Source organism: Cordyceps fumosorosea (assembly GCF_001636725.1).
Source record: "Cordyceps fumosorosea ARSEF 2679 chromosome Unknown scaffold_6, whole genome shotgun sequence".
NCBI lineage: Eukaryota > Fungi > Ascomycota > Sordariomycetes > Hypocreales > Cordycipitaceae > Cordyceps > Cordyceps fumosorosea.
The window spans coordinates 693,457-713,491 of record NW_017387306.1 but is presented as its reverse complement, the minus strand read 5'-3'; the positions used below and the strand labels follow the sequence as shown (position 1 = coordinate 713,491).

General features: G+C 57.4%; 6 protein-coding genes across 6 annotated transcripts; 3 read left to right on the top strand and 3 right to left on the bottom strand.

The window, feature by feature from the left end:
• Window positions 1–2,412: 2,412 nt before the first annotated feature.
• ISF_03383 (Alpha/beta hydrolase fold-3) lies at window positions 2,413–3,729 on the top strand (the record flags this gene model as incomplete). Its single annotated transcript, XM_018846989.1, has 1 exon — window positions 2,413–3,729. The coding sequence occupies one exon, from the start codon at window positions 2,413–2,415 to the stop codon at window positions 3,727–3,729; it is 1,317 nt and encodes a 438-aa protein (XP_018705878.1).
• A 328-nt stretch (window positions 3,730–4,057) lies between these two features.
• ISF_03382 (salicylate hydroxylase) lies at window positions 4,058–5,463 on the bottom strand (the record flags this gene model as incomplete). Its single annotated transcript, XM_018846988.1, has 2 exons — window positions 4,058–4,363; window positions 4,438–5,463. The coding sequence occupies 2 exons, from the start codon at window positions 5,461–5,463 to the stop codon at window positions 4,058–4,060; spliced, it is 1,332 nt and encodes a 443-aa protein (XP_018705877.1).
• Window positions 5,464–8,084: 2,621 nt separating this feature from the next.
• On the bottom strand, window positions 8,085–8,927 carry ISF_03381 (het-c; the record flags this gene model as incomplete). Its single annotated transcript, XM_018846987.1, has 4 exons — window positions 8,085–8,379; window positions 8,458–8,576; window positions 8,644–8,702; window positions 8,780–8,927. 4 exons carry the CDS (start codon window positions 8,925–8,927, stop codon window positions 8,085–8,087), a joined length of 621 nt encoding a protein of 206 aa, XP_018705876.1.
• A 3,041-nt stretch (window positions 8,928–11,968) lies between these two features.
• Window positions 11,969–13,886, bottom strand: ISF_03380 (protein kinase; the record flags this gene model as incomplete). The annotated part of the gene is made up of 2 exons (XM_018846986.1): window positions 11,969–12,979; window positions 13,038–13,886. 2 exons carry the CDS (start codon window positions 13,884–13,886, stop codon window positions 11,969–11,971), a joined length of 1,860 nt encoding a protein of 619 aa, XP_018705875.1.
• A 1,248-nt stretch (window positions 13,887–15,134) lies between these two features.
• ISF_03379 (Phospholipase D) lies at window positions 15,135–18,022 on the top strand (the record flags this gene model as incomplete). The annotated part of the gene is made up of 4 exons (XM_018846985.1): window positions 15,135–15,262; window positions 15,327–15,354; window positions 15,409–17,611; window positions 17,808–18,022. The coding sequence occupies 4 exons, from the start codon at window positions 15,135–15,137 to the stop codon at window positions 18,020–18,022; spliced, it is 2,574 nt and encodes an 857-aa protein (XP_018705874.1).
• A 911-nt stretch (window positions 18,023–18,933) lies between these two features.
• On the top strand, window positions 18,934–19,979 carry ISF_03378 (hypothetical protein; the record flags this gene model as incomplete). The annotated part of the gene is made up of 2 exons (XM_018846984.1): window positions 18,934–19,875; window positions 19,938–19,979. The coding sequence occupies 2 exons, from the start codon at window positions 18,934–18,936 to the stop codon at window positions 19,977–19,979; spliced, it is 984 nt and encodes a 327-aa protein (XP_018705873.1).
• Window positions 19,980–20,035: the final 56 nt, after the last annotated feature.

The window sequence follows — 20,035 nt, the reverse complement described above, 5'->3', positions numbered from 1 at the left end:
GGGGGGTGATGTTGAAGAGAGGGAGGGAATCTGAGAGAAAGCGGGAGGAGAAAAGAAGAGGACGGGAGCTAGGGCCCTATAGCGAGATAATGGGCAATCTCAGGCACGACGTAAGACGAACAATGGCGGGCAAGATGTATTTTTGGAGATTTGGTAGCTTGGTAGAGCAACAGGTTTGAGGCGGCGTTGGGGGGCGGCGGCGTTGGCGCTGTCGCAGATCGTTGATGTAATAATGTCGCTTGGCAGAGCAAAATAATAGGTAGGTGCCGTTTCACAGTGACTGACGGGTGGCGGGTTGGCGGGGTAGAAGGAGCAGAGGGTCCGGCCGAGAAAAACGGAGATGGCCTTGGTCTTGACACTATTAATGTATGTAGTATTCGTATAATTAATGCGAGGTACGTATAGTCGATGCGATCGAAAGAGGAGATGAAGCAGTCAAAGAGCCGGGTGACAGGACGGAATTGACAAGGAGGAGGAGGAAGGAGAAGGGAAAGAGGGGTTCACACAAGCTTTTATTAACGAGGTCGAGAATGCTCGCTGGCCGGCTAGCGGATCGTGGGTGGGGGAGGAAGAGATGACGGAACGGACGGACGGCGGACTTTTCTTTTTTCTTCCTTTCTTCGTCACGAGCTTTTTTTTCGATAGCAGACTAACTAACAGTAAGGCAGGTACGGATAGGCCGATGCGAAATATTCCAGAGCATCGGAGACGGGTCCTAATTGGCGGGCTTGTGCTTCTTCTGCCAGCCCGGTAATAGTGGTGCGCCGGGGCACTTGTCCGACGTCTTCAGCGCTCGGCATTATGTACAGCGGCAGCTTCCGGGACTCCCGGATGGCCACCACAGCGCACAAGCTGCCTTTCGCCACGTACCGAAGAAGTCACCACCCGAAAAATCCCCTTGGCATTAAGCTTAGGTAGGATAAACTGGTACCAACGATACGCCAAAAGCTTGTCTGTAGGGCTGCCTAGGTAACCAATGACCAAGCACAATCGCACAAGAATTGGTACCTCGACGCTAGTGTCCTAGGGCTGCTTACCACTTGATTACCGGGAGACCTGCCTGCAGATTTCGACGACAAAAATCCAAGTAACTAAATTGACAAACATGAACTATCTTAAAAAGAAAAAAATAAATAAAATGTGTCCTTTATACCGGGCAAATTAATCAAGTACGGGGGTATCAGCATCGACGTCTGTCAAAGTACAGTCGGCTTCCTTCTAGCGCCCGAAGCTGCCGAACGTCCAGCACGAGACTATCCTTCGTCAACGTGAACAAGCCAGTCTCCTGGCTGCACCAAACGGCGTGTATTTTTACGCGTATCTCTCACCAACGCGCATGACCTATCGTGACTCAAAACAACCGGGCTAGCATCCATGTAGGTGACGGCATCGTCGGGGTGTCGGGCAGTCGGGGTGTCTGGGGGTCCTGCTGCGTATTGGGCATCAGAGTATTAGGCCAACATCGTTCCACCTTTAAACCATCGTGGCCCGCCGTTTGGAAGCCAGTTTATCATTGTTGCATCTTTCACCTGCAATATCAAAATGTGTGTGGCAGACGACAACCGCGGGGTTGGGCTGGCGCTGGCACAAGCACCGTCATCGTCGACGTTAGGGTGTGGGCGAGCGCTTATGACTTCTTGTATGACACAGTCAACGTCGTGCCCAATACCTCCAAAACACGATCCAACAATAGATTCGATCGTCAGGTCCAACGGAACTTGACGGTAAGCAATCAAGCAGCAAGATGCTACCCGTCAAGTTTTTCATCATGGTCAGTGATGACGTCAACCAGTCTTATCCGAATACGCCACATATGGCTGGCTGAGCCACACCTCTCTCTGGCAAGTGGGTTGGGACGCTGGGAAGTCTCGAGTCTTAGGTATTATTACCTAGCACAGTTGATTCAGCAGCTTCCTTGTCGAATGCGGCGGGCAACACGATTTATTCACATTCCTGAGAGGCCGGCTAGTTTCGCAATTCTCAACGGCTATCACCATCATCAACTTACATCAATCAATTGCAAACCAATCCGAACCCAGCGCACGGTCTGCTAGATTCGCTGCGACTGTTTCCGTTTCCTGCAGACGTAATCTACGCTCAGCCTCACGCCACAACACCACTCCACTAGCAGATCTGCCCGGCCGTCCACACTCGTACCACAGCCACGTTCAGACCAAGGCTTGGTTGGTTACGAGTACGATGCATTGACGGCAAACTCCCTCCGCCAACACCCCAATTCCTTCCCAACTTCTACAATTCGTCACACTTCACTTGTCACAGTCATTCTTTCATCAACGATTCTGCCCTGTAGCATCTCTGCTGCTGCACTCGCACGATTTCTCCCTCACCCCCCTGCGCCCCCCTGCGCTTCCCCTGGCGAGCCCAACGACAAATACCGACATTGTACCTGCTATGCCCTTTCTACCCACAACCACCGTCGCCGGTGACGCTCCGGACCCAAACGCCGTCCTCATCGAGTCCAAACCAAACAACAAGGGCGGAAAGGCCACCCAGGCCGTGCATGACCAAATACCAACCATCATCGAGCCCACCACCGTCCAACTCAGTTCCGCCAACAACTCGTATGAGCACTTGGAGAAGATCCCCGACGTCGTCGAGGCCGACAGGGTCGACTACATCAACCCTTTCGCCAACAGCTCCCGATGGTACGTTTCCATGCGGGCGCACGCCATCCGCTCTGCCGCCGGCATGGCCTTTAGCCTCTCCAACCGCACCGTGCCCGCGCCGCCCGTGCCCTCCCAGTGCCTCTGGCTCGACTCCACGCTCTCCGCCGCCTTTCCGGGCAAGGACAAGATCAAGGTCGACGTGTGGATGCCGCCGCCGCGCATCGCGCTCGGCCCCCGCGCCGCCGTCATCAACTTCCACGGCGGCGGCTGGATCCTCGGCGCCGGCACCGACGACAGCCGCTGGGCCGCCGCCGTCATGACCTCCATGGACGCCGTCGTCTTCTCCGTCAACTACCGGCTCGCGCCCGCCCACCCCTTCCCCACCCCCATCGAGGACTGCGTCGACGCCATCCTGCAGATCGCCGCGCGCGCCGACGAGTTCGGCTTCGACCCGAACCGCATCGTCCTCTCGGGCTTCTCCGCCGGCGCCTCCAACGCTCTCAGCAGCTGGGTCGTCCTGCAGGAGCCGCAGCGCTGGGACTACGAGCTGCCGCAGCCCGTCCCCGCCATTGCCGGCCTCGCCCTCTTCTACCCCGTGCTCGACTGGACCTTCACGCGGCCCGAGAAGCGCAGCACCTGCCACCGCCCGGACCTCACGCTCTCGCCCGGCCTGACCGACCTCATCGACGCCTCCTACGTGTACCCCGAGATCCCCCGCAAGCAGTGCGACGACTGGCGCCTCTCCCCGGGCCTCGTCGACGACGCCACCCTCGCCAAGCTGCCCCCCGTGCACCTCTGCCTCTGCGAGTACGACATGCTGCTCCAGGAGGGCCTGCGCTTCGCGAAGCGCGTCCGCGCGTGCCCGGACAAGACGTTGACCCTCCGCGTCGTCAGCCAGGAGAAGCACGCCTGGGACAAGCCCCTGCCGCTCGCGGCGGTCAAGGAGAGCGTTGCCGCCGAGTACACGGAGGCGACCCTGGCCATGGCAAGCTGGCTGGGGCAGTTTCACGACACGGACAACGATTCGATGCTCTCGCTGCCCACGAAGCGGCTTCGCCTGCGTCCCTCGGCTTATTTCAAGCGTTCTCGTTCTGCCGAGTAGCCAGTCTCGGGGAAACGCCAATCTTTTTTTGTTTCTTCCTTACTTGCATTCCGGGGGTTCTGATTTCCTATATATGAGCAAGGCGTTTCGGCTTTTTTTCTACATGTACATATACGGGTTGTCCGGGGCATCATGCAGCATATACATAGAACTTTTGCATTAATAGGGGCTTTGGGGCGGGAATAATTTGCGTTTCCAAATTTAATAGTACCAAGAGATTTCTCTTTTACAAAACGAGCATGCCAGAACACAACGCCAGGATCGCTCTGCAGAGAACCAAACGAAAGCAAGACAAGCAGCTAACTCCCCTCCCCTCAGACCGCCCCGTTCACTCCGGCAGAGGCAGGTTCCGCACGTCCCGCGCAAAGTGGTCGCTGGTCCAGTTGAGGTACGACACGACCACCCACGCCATCCACTCCATGACCACGCGCCCGAGCCAGCCGCCGCCGCCGCCGCCGCCGTTCCACCGCGCCATCGACGTCCGGTGCAGCGCTGCGACGTCGGCGCGGCGCAGCGCCTCGTAATCGGCGATCATCCGCGACACGTCGCGGCCGTCGCCCCGCCGTGACAGCACGTGCGCGACCAGCACGCCGTCCTCGATGGCGACGCCGGTGCTCTCCCCCTGCGGCGGCATCTAGCGAAAGCAAAGGGGCGGGTCAGTCGAGCTCGGCGTCGCTTGAGGGAAAGGGACCCAAGAAAAAAACTCACGGCGTGGGCGGCGTCGCCGAGGAGGAGAACGTGGCCCTCGGACCACGCGCCGCCATCGGGTAGCATGCGCACCGGGTAGAAGAACCAGTCGTCGCAGCGCGCCAGGACCTCCCCGAGGCAGTCGATGGCGCCGCCGGCGAACCGGTCGGCGATGGCGCGACGCAGCTCGTCCTTGTCGCGGACCGCCCGGCCCTCGCGGCGGTCCCCGGCCTCGTCTGGCGGGACGGGCATCACGACGGCGACGTACAAGCTGCTCTCCGAGGAGGTCGTCTCGTCGTCACCGGCTGGCTGGTGGCGCGCGAGGAGGAGCGACTCGGCGCCGTGCTGCACGAGTGTGGTGTGGCGCACGAGCGGCTGGCCGCCGGCGCGGGTCCAGCGGGCGGCGTCGGCGGCGGTCGCAGGGAGGAAGCCGTAGGCGACGCACTTGCCCGTGTACGTCTCGGGGCGGTCGGGCTCGACGAGCCGCCGGCGGACGATTGAGTGGATGCCGTCGCAGCCGAGGACGAGGTCGGCCTCGATGGTCTCGGCTGCGGCGCGGGCCTTGTCATCTTCCCGCGTGTAGGTGACGCGCACGCCGCCGTTGTCGAGCTCCGCTAGGTCCTCGACGCGGGCACCGTACACGATCCGCAGCGCATCGGGGTCCTCGTTGGAGTCGCCGAGCGCGACGGCGGCCTCGGTCAGGGCCTCGACGACGTCCTGGCGGCGCACGCGGAGGGCGTCGACGCCCGGCCACAGGGTGGCGAGCAGGCGGCCGGTGCGGTGGGCGACGAGCTCGATGGCGCTGGCGGCGTGGCCGCGGGGTCGCAGGCGGGCACCGGCACCGCCGAGGGCGTCGAGGTAGTGCAGGGCGAGCGGGGTCATGTTGACAGCGCCTCCGATGGTCTGCACGCCGGGCCGCAGCTCCAGCACGGTGATGTGGACGGAGCGGGACGGCGCCGACGACGAGGGATGCTGGGCGATGGCGATGGCGGCGGAGAGACCGGCCGGCCCAGCGCCGACAATGACGATACGAAAAGGGTTGCTCATTGGGGTTTCTGTTTCTTCTGTATAAAAAAAAAAAAAAAAGGCAAACAAATAAGGTGGTCTGTACCTTGCGATTTTCAAGTTGGTGCTTGTCGGTATAAATGCTGTAAGTGGCGCGGCCCTGTGCTCCTTGTCTTGGAGGTAGTAGGGTGGTGTGATGCTGCACGTTGACTTGTCCCTGACGACTGGTTGACTCTATTCTAAAAAGCAGCAAAGCAGCAAGGTTTATACAGACTGCAATTCAGCCCAAGAAGTGCCAATACGATTGAATCCGACGAGCAGCCTCAGCTGGCCGGCCCACGCAAGCACCAACGCAAGCGCGCCATGCTGAATGCAATCAAGTCGCCGCTCTCCTTGCCTAGAAGGGAACGTGGCTGGCCCAACGGTTACGCTAATTGTTATCATCAGGGCCGATCATCAGGATGAACAAGTCCAAGCTGTGCTGTCGTCCATTTGCTGTACGTACGCGATTGCCAGCAGTTGGCGAACGAGGGAGAGAGGCGCCTTGTCCCGGGCTACCGGGTAGCGATAGTAGCAGGAATTCTCCATGCCGGAATGAGTTCCGGGTTGTGCCCTCCCTCGTTTCCGCGCAGACGAGCAAACCCCTCATCCGGGTACGTGGATTTGTCGGCCTAGTTGGCTCGTGTAACTCTGCTTAACTACTGTACAGCCAGCGGTCATGGATGGACATGTCATTGCCACCCATCCAAGGCTTGGACTGACCGGGCTGGCTCGGTTGGTGCAGGTCGCCGTTTGCCATCTGCATCTCACTCCGCGCGCCCCTCCTTGCGTGCAACGCGTTTTCCCTGTGAGATTGTCAGTAGCATTTTCGACTTTTCGAGAGACGCCCTGCTATGGAGGGCTGCACGCGCAGCTACGGTTGCTTTTGAGTGCCATGAACGTAACCTAGACGGCTGTGCTTCGATACCAGCGCTCGGCATTGTATCGTGCAAACGTGGTGACAAATCTCCAGAATCGCTTGGCCCTCCTCCCGAGGCAAATCTGTTGACGCGTTTCACGATCGACTCCCAGGGAATCATCGAATCGAACGCATCGAAAAGTCATCCTCAATACAGCCGAGTTACCTGGCATATTACTATGAGTATATAGCTGTCGAGGCAGAAGAGTTGCAATATGTTCAGGTTGTTTTCAAGGTCAGTGGCCTGATTTGAACTTGCACTGCGCCCACAGGCTCATCTCCTTATAAAGCATGGCCGGGCGCGCCTTTACATACCTGAGTGCCATCCGGGTTTCACGACTTGGGATATGCCATGCTCTCCCCCAAGGCCGCTCCATCCCGCGAGCCTTCATGATAACCTTTCTCACTCGCTCCGTTGGCTCGTATTTGCGGGCAGCCGGAGCCTGCTAATAGATTCCAAACCGCCTATCTAGAGGGTGCCACAGGCACAACATTCATCTTCCATAGCAGCTTTCTCGCGCATATCCATGCCCATAGTCCAAAGCATCCATCGCACAGTTTCCATGCGACACGGAGGTCATGAAGGGAGGTTGGAGGAACCCCGATGGAGCAGTTCTCAAACCTTGCCTGGGTTCATCTGCCACTACCGCCAGGAGACAAGATATTGTCCATTAGCTTCGACACAGATGGTCGGATGCAGCGTAATCAACGACCAGGCATGATGGTAAGTGTCAAGCAAGGCATTCGCCAGCCGTTGCCTTTTGCTGACTGGTCCACGCCAGGTGCACACAAGGCTGGCCGGAACAGTCTTTATCGGATATCTCATGCCAATCAATAGTCCATGCATACAGCTTGGCGAAGAGCCGGAAATTCTTTTTACAAGTCTACAGGCCCCTTTTGTATCATGTGTTGGGGTGTATAGCTCGAATTCCGTATCAGAATTTCAATTTTCTGACAAGGTCGGAAGGTTCCCAAGGGAAATTGCATTCGCACACCCTGAGCCTTTCAGGCTAACGTCTTACACTCCTCTTGACGATGTTGTTCGTCTAGATATAGCTGAAGAGTCTACAAGCGGCGCGCTGCGTAGCTTGATATTTTATTATGCCAACGGCGCCCAGCGAGTAGTTGGCCAGTATCGAAGTGGCTTTCATCAGGTCAAGACCTACGAGGAACCCAACTGCCTGTGCTTGAGACCCTCGCTCCAAACGCCGGCCGCAACGGCGGTGCGACAGCCAGTATATGCGACCGCCAGCCGCAGCTGCGAGGAAGGGCATGGCACGCATAGATGGACACAAAGGCGTGCTTGCTACTCACTGGCGGGTCATGTTCAGGCGCAGTTTGATGCTGATTCGATATCACTTCGCTTTGCGGATGGTAATTCAGGGTGGTCGATGCCATGGCGGGTCCTGGACCTGCACCAGGGCCACCGTTTCTGCAGCCCTTTTAAAAAGTCATCGGTAAAGAGTGCTGGGATGGGCAGCATCCAATCAATTTCCTCTTCAAGCTTTGGGGTCGGTCCTGTTTTGTTGGTCAGTCGCTCGAGTAGCCACGATTGCTTAGAGCCGTCGTGGAATCTACGCGGGGTTGCTCAGAGCGTAAATGACCCACGCGAGGCGAGGCACGGCATGGTCCCGGCTAATTTTTGTCTCGCTTCTTGAGATGGAAAATGGCGTGTATATTCTTATGCTAAATGTCCTTTTTATCTTCACCACTTGGCCTCCTTGCTGTCGAGGAACTGCTTGAGAATGCCGACAATCTTGGCGAGAGCAGTGAGGTAGACCTGGAGATCGCTGGTGACCTTGGAGTTGTCGTCGCCGAGCTTGGCGTAGAAGTCTTTGCGGTAGGGGCAGGCGCTCATGGCGGCACTGAAGATGGGCTTGACGAGGAAGCTGTGGTGAGGCTTGAGGGTGCTGCCGTAGGCGGCGCGGAACGAGTCGGCAAGCTCCTCTTCGGGCTTGGCCGTGTTGGCGGTCAGGGCCAGGCAGGTGAACTCGAGACCACTAGAGAAGGGTGTAAGCAAGCTTTCGGGCTCTTTGTTTTATGCAATTGTAAACTTCTGAGAGATGGGTTCGGCGTACCGGACAAGCCAGAGGAGACCCTCGGTGGCGGTGTGCTTTTTGGTCTTGAGTTCGTTGCGGCAGAGGTCCTGGATGTTCTCGGACTCGATGGGGGAGGCGAGCTGGCGATCGCGGATTTTCTGAATTGCGGTGCCGTTAGACTTTCGTCTTGTATCTTCCATGCGCGTTACATGGGGGAAGTCGTACCTTGATGTTGCCGAGCATGTCGTTCTTGACAGGGGAGAAGGCGACGGACCCCATAGCATCTATCGTGGACGGCAAGTTAGGCACGGTCTGCCGGTTTTGCGGCGGTTAAGGGAAGGGCGGTTAATATTGTACTCACCAAAGATGGTGGTTAGCGACTCGGCGGCCTCGAGGAACTCGCTGGTGGCGACGGCACGGCCATTGGCCTCGTCAATGGAGACATCGACGAAAGACTTCTTGAAGGACGACACAATGGTGCCACCAGGAGGGATGACGGGAGCGGACATGGTTTCTGGGGTGAATGGCAGTTGATTCAGTTGCTGTAGATCAAAGGAAAGCCAATAGGAAGGTGTAAGAAGGCTGGGTTAGATGTCAGAGGACAGATTGATAAACGACGGCGGCGGTGTAGTTTGGCGGAATTGCTGTGACAAAGGGGGGGATGGATGGATGCTGCACTGGTCTTGTTGCCCTGGTTGGTTGAATTGTGAGGGAGGGGAAGAGGGGAACAGGGGAAGAGGGGACCAAAGGAAGAGGGGTGGGTTGCTTGGAGCGAGTCTGCTGCGGGGCACCCGAGACGGGAGGGACGCGTACCTGTATCACGGTCCCGACGGACCATACATCACACTTGGGTGTTGCGTGTAGCGAAAGTCTTGCTGACTTTCAGCATCGTGGACCTCTGGAGCGTTGTAGATGGCCAGTTCCAACGCGCGATTTCAGCGAGAAGCACAACATGTCTTTGGCCTCACCAAAATCCGCGAGCCGTACGTGCAAAGGTGTCAAGCTCTCCACCAGGATATTTTCCGGTTTGACATCCCTGTGGATGATGCCTTTTTTATGCGCATACTCGAGGCCCGCAAGACACTGCTTAAGCAGGATTTGTTTAGCCTCTCGGTTGATACTCTCCAGCTTGGCTATGTGAGTCCGGAGGCTCCCGTGGCGATAGAACGGCATGACCAGTTTCGGCGCAGGCTCTTCGACGGAGTCGAGAAGTGGCACAATGTTCTGCTAGCCAGAAGTTAGTTAAAGTTGTCCGACGCAACGATCATGATTTTTGCAGCTTACATGCTCGAGGGTCTTCAGGGCCTTGATTTCGCTCTTCCACTGTGGCAGCTCAGAGTCTCTAGGTGTGCTGTTGGGCAGCTTCACGGCCGTCTTCTCGCCAGTTCTGACATTCCAGCGGAGCTTGACAGTGCCAAATGAGCCTTCACCTATCTCCTTTTCTAGATACAACTCCCTCGGGGCAGGAGATGGGGGCGGGGCAATGGGTTGAGGGTTCTCAGCAGCCTGCTGTCTCTGGCGAAATGAATCAACCAGCGCAGCAAAGGAGCGGCGGTTGTTGGCGAAGAGTGGGATATTGACGAAAATTCGGAACGACCACCCATCTGACACGTAGAGGATGATTTCTTCTCTGTTGATGTAGTCGTCACCTCCGATGATCCATTCAAAGCTCTACCATGCGGCGTCGCGCTTGCCAGAATATGCCACACAGGGTGCCATTACGGGAACCCAGGTCCTTGACTATCAAGCGATTCTTGTTACCCAAGGTAATACAACAGTTTAGATCGCTGCATTCTGCAGCTAGGGAAGGAATCTGTATGTCGCAGGAGTTGCCTCTGCCAATGGCGACGCTGAGGGAAGATTTGATTAAATTGTCAAGATTGAGTTTCATGTAGGGCTGGTCGTCGTATATGTCCTCTACGTGCTCGAATTCAAAAGGTGAAGCATATGGCCTAATATGGCCTAATATGGCTAAAAGGAACAACTCGGCTTTGCACTGCGCGCCAGGACTTTCCAATCATTGTGTTCATTTGTCTGTCGCCGCGCGGGTGGGCGTAGAGGCGAGCCATGACATGCGGGCCCATCACACGAAGAGCGTCCGCGGCTGGGTTCGTGCTGGCGAATTCGTCAAGATTTCCGGCGATGATGATTGGAAGGGCTGAAGACGGCACCGGGGGGCATGGACAAAGAGACAGGACAGTATGTTGTTGAGTAGCTCATGGCGGGCGGTTTGTGTGTGTTGGCGCGGTCTGGGTCTTTATGCAAGTAGCGCACAGAAGACAGAAGCTGCTCTGACGCATGGTCGTAACAATTATGACAGAAATGCTTGTCTAATTTAGGTATCAACTCAATCTGGAAGGAGTAAACGAGAAGCTGAATGTAACAGGATGGGAGGAAGACGGCTACCCGCCTCATGCCGCCCAGCGCTGTGCAAGTTGGCAACCACCATGAGTCCCGTATTATCACAGCTCGAAGCAATACGCTACCGTTGAGAAATACCCGACGACCAGGGCTATTTTTTGACGTACCAGACTATGATGCCCTCGGAGAGTCCCCTGCATCATATCCGCAGCCGGGTGAGGCGGTGTTCAGCCAGCACGGCACGCTGGTACGGCCTCGTTAGCGACGGCCGTGTCGGCGGTCGCCCGAGGGCTGTTTCGGGACAGTTCTCTATCCGCCTGTCCACCGGCTTATTAGATGCATGCTTGCCCTGATGGATTTCTGAAAATTCTGTACGGATTTGTACAGGGATGCTGTCTCCACCAGGATGCAACTGCCCGCCCTCTCCCAAGTCAATACCATACATACAGATGAGCTGACTGAGAACAAGCCCTTTACTTGCCCGCGGCCCCCGTTGCATCTTGGGTCCTTTATGTTCCCCTCCTCCTTTGCCCCCCCTTTTTGTCCTTGTCCACTTTCAGCCCTTCAATTTTTGGGTCACTTGCCGACCTGCGCACCCAGACCCAGAGTTGATGAGGTCCGTCTGCGCAGTGTTGTACAACGCGGCCGCCGTTGCGCTCCAGCTTTGAAAAACAAGGCTGCCAGGCTGTTCTGAGTCTTCCACCCCCAAAGCCCCGTCATTAGCATTCGGATCATTCAAGTGATCCGTATTTCCCCCCAAGTAGCCTGATCCAGAAAGATCGGCCTAGGGCAGAGGTCCGGTGCGTGCCGCGCCGCGCCCGGCCACCGATAGCGGCCTGTTACCCGGGCCGACGACTCCACAGACGCCGAACCACCGGGACAATCCGAGCAGCAACGGCAGACCGAGCCAACAGCAGACGACTTTGTCAAAAATACCCAAAAGCCCAGAGAGTCGGCGTCGGGAGAGTAGATTGGCACTGACACTAAGGAACGGATCGGACGGATTTCACCCAACACTCAAGAAAGGCAGCGTACCAGAACAAAGAATACCTTATCAACTTTACCCATTGGTTGCATCCTAGAGCAGCCGCATGCCTCGCTTCCGCTGAGACGTGCTGCTCACCTCACTCTTCCACCGCCAGTCTTGAAAGCGATCCGGTACCAATTTCATTAATGCACTCTGCGTAAATTACTTTCTTTGAGTGGCGGCTTGGTCCTCCGCCTGCTTCGTGGTTGTGAGCCTTGACTCGATCGATGTTGACCAAAGCGCAGCCACCGGATCACCGCAACCAAATGGCCGAATAGTCGGCGTCTCCGCGCCATCTCCCTTGGGCACATTTTTCCGGCGCTGCACTCCAGCCACCCGGCGTTTGCGCGATTTAGAATCAAGCTCGGGGCTCTCCGTGTCCCCGGCCGTCCGCTTTCCGGCCCCGCCAGCCGCCCACTGCCCGGGCCCCAACACGGTGGAGCTTCCCAACGCCGGGGTCAGCGAGCCGAGCACCGACAGCCCCGACGCCTCCCCCGCCGCCGCGTAACCGCCGACGATTAGGCCGTGGATGCGATGGCACGCCCCTCCCCGAACCCCCTCGACGCGGTCGCTCGGATTCGCGGGGAGCGCCATCGCCGCCCGATAGCACGCCGCGGCGGACGAGCGGTCCTCGCCGCGCGGCCGCAGCATGTGCCGGGCCAAGAACTGAGCCATCGTCCCGCGATGGACCGCCGCGTGCGCCTGCAGGTGGCGGACGATCCGGTCGCAGACGTCCGGCCCGTGCCCGTGCGGCAGCCCGAAGAGGAGTTCGTAGACGACCAGGCCGAGCGCCCACACGTCGACGGCCTTGGTGTAGTACGCGGTCGCGTACGGGCGCAGGCGGTGCACCTCCCAGATCTCGGGCGCCATGAAGGCCTTGGTGCCGCACACGGACTGCAGCGGGCCGTCCTCCTTGGCGAACCCAAAGTCGGCAATCTTGACCTGCAGGGGCCGCCGCGACGCCACCAGGATGTTGTCCAGCTTCAGGTCGCGGTGCACGATGCCGGCCGCGTGGGCGAATTGGAGGCCGGCGAGGGACTGCTGCAGGACTTGGAGGATGTCGGCCGCCTCCAGCTCGTCCGCAACGTCCGTGAGCGACCCGCCGGAGCAGTATTCCAGATACAACCGCGGTCGAGGGCTGAACTCTGCACGCAGAAGCTTCAATATGTTTTGCTGTGTTTCCTGTTAGCGAGTGTTCTGACCAAGATTCTATCCACGGATGGCATCTTACATGGCAGAGCCTTTGCATGCTCTCCGCTTCCGCCTTCCACCGGTGCTCGTCGTTCCCGGGGACGTAAGCATTGGTGGGCTCTTTGACGACCATCTCCTGCCCCGTGCTGACATCCCACACGTACGTAGCCGTTCCGCAGCCGCCCACCGCCAAGAGCGCTTCCCTGTAGATGGGGTCTCGACTGAGCGACGCCGCCCCGTTGTTGGTGAAGCGTCGGCGGAGGCGCCTGTTGACAGCCTGGAAGAGCGCCTGGGAAGCCCCGGATCCCCGGCGGAAGCTCTCGACCTTGTGCGCGTACTCGTTCCGCGCAAGATCTACTCCCAGCTCGAGGCGGAAGCTCAGGCCCGGGGCCACGTAGATCATGACGTCCCTGCTGGGCATCCGGTTGGAGCCCCCGACCAGCCAGCGAAAGTTTCTTCGCCGCAGCGTCTTTGAGAAGGGCCTGCCGCTTCCGGTGAAGGATACCAAAGTGCCGGCCGTCGAGTTGAGGTCCCGGACCACGAGCCGGTACCGGTCGTCGAGGCTGAGGCTGAAGTGGTGCGCGCTGACGCCCGCCGCGTCGGGCAGGACCACATCGCTGTCCCTGTCGCAGCCAAACACGATGCCATGGGAGGTCTTGGGAATCGTGTCGAACGAGATTTGGATGTGAGGATTCGACAACGTTTCCGAGGTGCTGTCGCTGCTAGGATCGATGGGCGTCACCAAGTGATTATTGCGCCCAAATGGAGAGGCGATGGGCAGGCTGGTAGGCAGTGAGACCGCAAAAGGGCTTCGCCGAATGGTTTCTGCCGCAAGTATTTTATGAGGTGGCCAGGCACATAGTCGGGCAATGACATCGCTGTTGTTCATGGTAGGTGCTGGCTTTCGTTGAGATGTGGACGGCAGGATGAGGACTGACGAGAGCATCTCCCTGTTGACAGGGCAGGGCGAGCTCTTATGAGAGCCATGGGGACAATGTAAATGTTATCTCCTGAATCAGGCTTCCAGAGATGCATTGCCGCAAACTTTTGGTTTTATCCAAGCAATTTGGTCGTCTGGAGCGGGGCGATTCAGAGGTACAGAGACAAAGCTGATCTGTTCTATGAGAGCAAATATGGGCGGCCAGCTTGCTTCCTTTTTCTTTTTTTTTACTACATGAAACAGGAGGTATCGCAATTTCTATGACGAAAAATTTCAGACCTGGTCAAAGACGATGTACATAGGAGAGGCAAAAGTGATTGTGGTTTAGCCGCCTGGTCCAGAGAACAAATGCTGTTGCAGCTGGATCATGCTGCAATCAAACAGTACCATTTTCTCTTTTTTTTTTTAAAAAAAAAAAAAAAAAAGAAACAGAACCAAATTAAGATGGAAATCTCTAAATATGAACAAGTTTGAATGGTCATATCAAGCAACTACATAGGAAGTAAGCAGCCGCTCCTCGTGTCGCGTATTGATCAATCACGACGCATAAATTGGCGGGGGTGCACAATGACGTCAGTGACGAGACTTGCTGCGGTTCTTAATTTAGAGCTCGTCTGTGGCTGCCAAAAGCTGGGCATGGCTTGCCGCCGGTCATCTGCCAAACCTGCTGTATTAAAACCAGGCTTTCAGCGTCCTGTCCGTTAATTGGCCAGAGGAGAGGCGCACAGGTGCTGAAAATGATGCCATTACTGGTCCATATCCGTTTGCCGATCACAGCTCCTTTGCAGTGACGTTGCCCAGCTGAGAACCCCGCTATAAACTATGTATGTACTCTATGTATGTACTCTATGTACAGATACAGCATGTACAACCCACTGTATGTACCTCTCACCTCCCTGCTAAGCTTAAAGCAACCCCGTCGTAACCCCGAACCTGCCCTCACTTTGTTTTGTGCCAAATCCAGCAATTAAAGTTTGAGGGGTCATCAGGTCGTTTGGTCCCAATTCTCCCAGCTACATCTCGACCGGGCACATCAGAGTATTTGCTATTCCCTAGTCTGCACCATCCTACGCTGGGTTCGTTGTGTAGCCTTTACCCCGCCATCGTCACCGACATCACCTCTTTCCAGAGCGCCCAAGCGCAAAGCTGGCCGCGTAAACAGACTTTTACCAAATCGACGCCTCCGCCGCCACCAACATGACGGGATCTGGCGAAAAGTCCGAGTCTGGGGGCGATAACATCTTTAAAAGCTTCGTGGGCGACATGAAGGAGAAGCTTCATGATTCAAAGCTCCAGGATGTCAAAGTAGCCCTCCACCACAAACGGTACGCACACGCGGTCACCCATCACCACATGACATGCGGTTCAACTTTGACTAATTTGACGCAGAGCCCAAATAGGAAAGATTGGAAACATCGTAAGGCTTATTCCCTCGCAAAAAGAACATGGACTTCTGCTGACCAGTATATAGTTCAACAAAAACCACCGCCACGACGAGGCCCACGAGCAGGCCTGCGACGAGAAGCGAACCGCCGCCTGCGGGTCCCACCGCTTCGAGTCCTACTTCCCCGAGCGCGACGGGAACCTCGTCAAGTGGTACGTCGACGGCCGCGACTACTTCTGGGCCGTCTCCGTCGCCCTCGAGCAGGCCACCGAGTCCATCTACCTCGCCGACTGGTGGATCTCGCCCGAGCTCTTCCTGCGCCGGCCCCCGCACTACAAGCAGGAGTTCCGCCTCGACCAGATCCTCAAGCGCAAGGCCGAGGCCGGCGTCAAAATCTTCGTCATGGTCTACAAGGAGGTCGAGGCCGCCCTGACCTGCAACTCCATCCACACCAAGCACGCCCTCCAGGCGCTCTGCCCCGAGGGTAGCCCCGGCCACGGCAACATCCGCATCCTGCGCCACCCGGACCACAACCCCTTCGAGAACGTCGCCGACACCACCATGTACTGGGCGCACCACGAAAAGTTCATCGTCATCGACTACGCAATCGCCTTCATCGGCGGCCTCGACCTCTGCTTCGGTCGCTGGGACGCCCGCCACCACCCGCTCGCCGACGTCCACCCGGAGGGCGTCACCGAGGAAATCTGGCCGGGACAGGACTTCAATAACAACCGCGTCATGGATTTCCAGAAGGTGGAGGACTGGCAGCAGAACGAGCTGAGCAAGGCGGAGTACGGCCGCATGCCCTGGCACGACGTCGCCATGGGCGTCATTGGGCCATGCGTGTACGATATTGCCGAGCACTTTGTCCTGCGATGGAATTTTACCAAGCGCGACAAGTACAAGCGTGACGACCGCTACGACTGGATTGTCCTCGAGGGCCGTGAAGGTGAGGACGAGGACTTGGTCGGCGTGCAGCGACCCAAGCATCCCTGTGGCGACTACGTCAAGCATCCCCTGACGCCTCTCGCCACAAAGAACCTTGAAAAAAGAGGCACAGTCCACGCCCAGATTGTTCGCTCCAGCGCTGATTGGTCAAGCGGCATTCTGACTGAGCACTCGATTCAGAATGCGTACTGCGAGATTATTCGCAAGGCTGAGCATTACGTTTACCTGGAAAATCAGTTCTTCATCACTGCCACGGGCGAGCATCAGAGCCCTATCCATAACACTATTGGTCGAGCAATGGTCGATGCTGTTCTCAGGGCCGCCAAAGAGGAGCGCAAGTTCCGTATCATCGTCCTAATCCCAGCCATCCCCGGATTTGCTGGCGACCTTCGCGAAAATGCAGCGTCCGGCACCCGGGCCATTATGGACTACCAATACAAGTCCATCTGCCGCGGAGAGCACTCAATATTCGAGCAGATCAAGGCGCAGGGCGTCGACCCCAAGCAGTACATCTTCTTCTTTAACTTGAGATCTTACGACCGCCTTAATAGAACAAAGGCTCTCGTAGAGGCCGAAAAGAAGTCGGGTGTCAAGTATCAGGATGTACAGCGAGCGGAAGCTGAGGAAATCATGAAGGAGGGTATCCACGGGACCAATGACCCTGCCCACAATGAGCGAGATGAGCACATGGGTACCCTTGAACAGCAAAAATCCAAGGATAAGGCCGCTATCGTCGAAAATGCAATGGAGGCAAAACGCAAATTCGAAGCAGCAATGCCCAAAGAAAAAGATACAAAGCTGCCGTCGCTTGCGCATCATGCCATGGCTGGCCAAGGCCCCCTGACGGAGGAGGCTTGGGATGAGGATGGCGATTCGGAGCAGGAGATTCAGAACTGGACCCAGGAGGAACTGTACATTCACTCCAAGCTCCTCATTGCCGACGACCGGGTCGTGCTCTGCGGCTCCAGCAACCTCAATGACCGTAGCCAGCTGGGGTACCATGACAGTGAGCTGAGCATCGTCATGGAGGACACGCGCCGTATCCCGAGCACCATGGACGGTAAGACGTTCGAGGCCGGCTACCACGCGGCCACGCTGCGCCGGTACCTGTGGCGCGAACACCTGGGTCTGCTCCCGCCGCAGAACTTTGACGCGGGCGAGGACGACATCAACGCGCAGCCGCCCAACGTCGCGCCGGAAAACGACATCTACGACGGGGACGACAGCTACAAATTTGTCGAGGACCCGCTGGGAGATGAGCTCTGGACGCTCTGGACCGGCCGGGCAGACCGAAACACAGAGATATTTCGTCATCTGTTTCATTGCGATCCAGACGATCATAGTAAGTGACAGCAACCTCTTTGCCCCACCGCATGTGATCTCGGAGCCCGTTGGAACAAGACATTTCGGGTCGGAACATTTCGAACGCGGGGCGTTCTTCGTTCCCTTATTGTTTTCTTTTTTTTTGTCCTGTTTCTTGTTTCACTTCAGTTGGCAAAACACGGCTGCGACTAACTCACCTTCTCTCTCCCTTGCAGTCAAAACATTCGAAGACTATGACCGTTACCTGCCACCGCGGGGCGTCAAGGCCGGTCACATCTTCGATCAATTTATGCCGGCGGCAGACGCGCGAGCCAAATTGGACGAAATCAAGGGCCACCTGGTGTGGATGCCCATGAACTTTCTGCAAGACGCCGAAATGGCCGAGAGGGGACTGCAGGTTAATTCGTGGACGGAGAGCGTGTACACGTAGTCAAGGGAGGATCATCCAGCCAGCTAGCTGGTGGGCGGCGGTGCTGCATTGCGGGCGGCACGGGACGTACGATTCGAGGAAATGCGACACAGCCGGCTCCGCCCTAGATAGAGCGAGAGCGGGGGGAGGGCGTACTGCAGAGGTATATTTTTTCATAGCCCAACGAACGCATCTTGTTGCCTTGCTGGTTATCCCTTTGATATGTTGGGAGGTGCGGGAGGTCGAGAGTGAAACGGCCAAGACGGCAATGGTGTGGTCATCCTGCCGTTAAACCCTATAACTCGAATGTCGTGCGACACACCACCACAGGCACACGACGCACTTCTCAGGCGTGCCATCAAGATCCATGTCCCTTGATCGGGACATATAGGATAGGACAGCTTCGGTATAACTTAACTAGTGTGGATGAGCGGGCGCTGTATAAAAGCCGCCACTTTTGCCAGCTGGCGAGGGGACCCTCCCTCGATGGACCGATCCCAACGGGCAGGCAGTTGGCGGGCAGGAAGCCAGCACAGGGCAACGGGCAACGAATAGAAGCGGGGGTCGAAGAGACAGTGTAACGAATATCTACGGCTGCCTGCCCCCATTTCCTCTTTCCCGCTGGCGGGCTTCCTTCTGGAACTGGCTTTTGTCTTGGCCCTAGACCGTCTTAGACCATGTTTGAGGGGGTGGTGGTGCTGGCTGATTGAGTGATGCTTGTTTGTGCTTGTGCTTGTGCTTGTGGCGCCGGGTTGTCGTGGGTATATAAAAGCAAGCCCTTGGTCGATTATTGCATACAATGAGGAGGGCTGCGGGCGTAATTTAAGAAAAACGCTCGGCGCCCTGATCTGTTGCGAATTTTTATTTTATTTTTTTTTTATAAATCTCTCTTGCTCCTGTCCATTCGTTAGCCTGGGCACAGTTTTCCTCTCATGCCTTCTCCCGTCTTATCACCGCTCGCGCCGCTGCGACGCATCGGAGACGACGTATACCTCTACGAGCCGTCGACTCCGGCAGCGGACCCAAGCTACCGCGGCCCTTCGCTCATCGTCCTGTCGACATGGCTCGGAGGCGCCTCGACTAAGAATATTGGGCGCTATGTGGCCGGCCACAGGGCGCTGTTCCGTAACGCCTCGGTGCTGCTCGTCACGGCGCGGCTGTCCGAGATCACTGTGACGCCCTTTGCGCGGATGCATGGACGGCTGCAGCCTGCCCGCGACGTCATCGTGCGGCATGTCTTGGGCGCCGGTGCGTCTTCCTCATCATCATCATCCATACTGTGGCACATTTTCTCCAACGGCGGGCTCAACACCGCAATCCAGCTGGCGCGCATCGCTCGTAAGGCCCTGTCAACCACCGGGCACGCCGCCGACCTCGATACGGCGACGGGTGCCGTCATCATGGACTGCTGCCCGGGCGACAGCTCGTTGGGGCGGACCTTCCAGGCGGCGGCTTACTCGCTACCCGACACGTGGGCGGCGCAGACGGTCGGACGTCTATTGCTTTTCCCGACCATTGCAGCGCTCTTGGGTGCGCAGAGTGCGGGGCTACTCCCCGGCCGGGGTACCGGCACCGGCGGCGGGTCTCTCGCGGACCTATACCACGGCGCTCACGACCCGAACATCTTTGGCCGCGGCGCCCGTCGCATGTACCTGTACTCGGTCTCGGACCGGCTGGTGCCGTGGCGCTTTGTTCACCAGCATATGGCGGAGGCGCGCGACAAGGGCTTCGCCGTTGATGGGGAGGCCATTCCCGGCGGGGGCCACTGCGCACTATTGCGCGGCGACGCTGATCGGTACTGGCGCGCCGTGGCAAGGTGCTGGGCCGAGACGGATGAGGAGCGCAATGATGCAGAACCGTTAGGTGTTTCCGGTGTAAGTAGAAGTCAAGATGAAGGGGAAGAGGAGATGTCTCCGGTTACTGCAATGTTGCGTAGCCGTCTGTAAAGCGACCTATTATGGACAGTATGGTACACTAGATTGCTCAAATGATTTACGAGTTAATGCCCAAATGGAAAGACACGATCAAAGACAG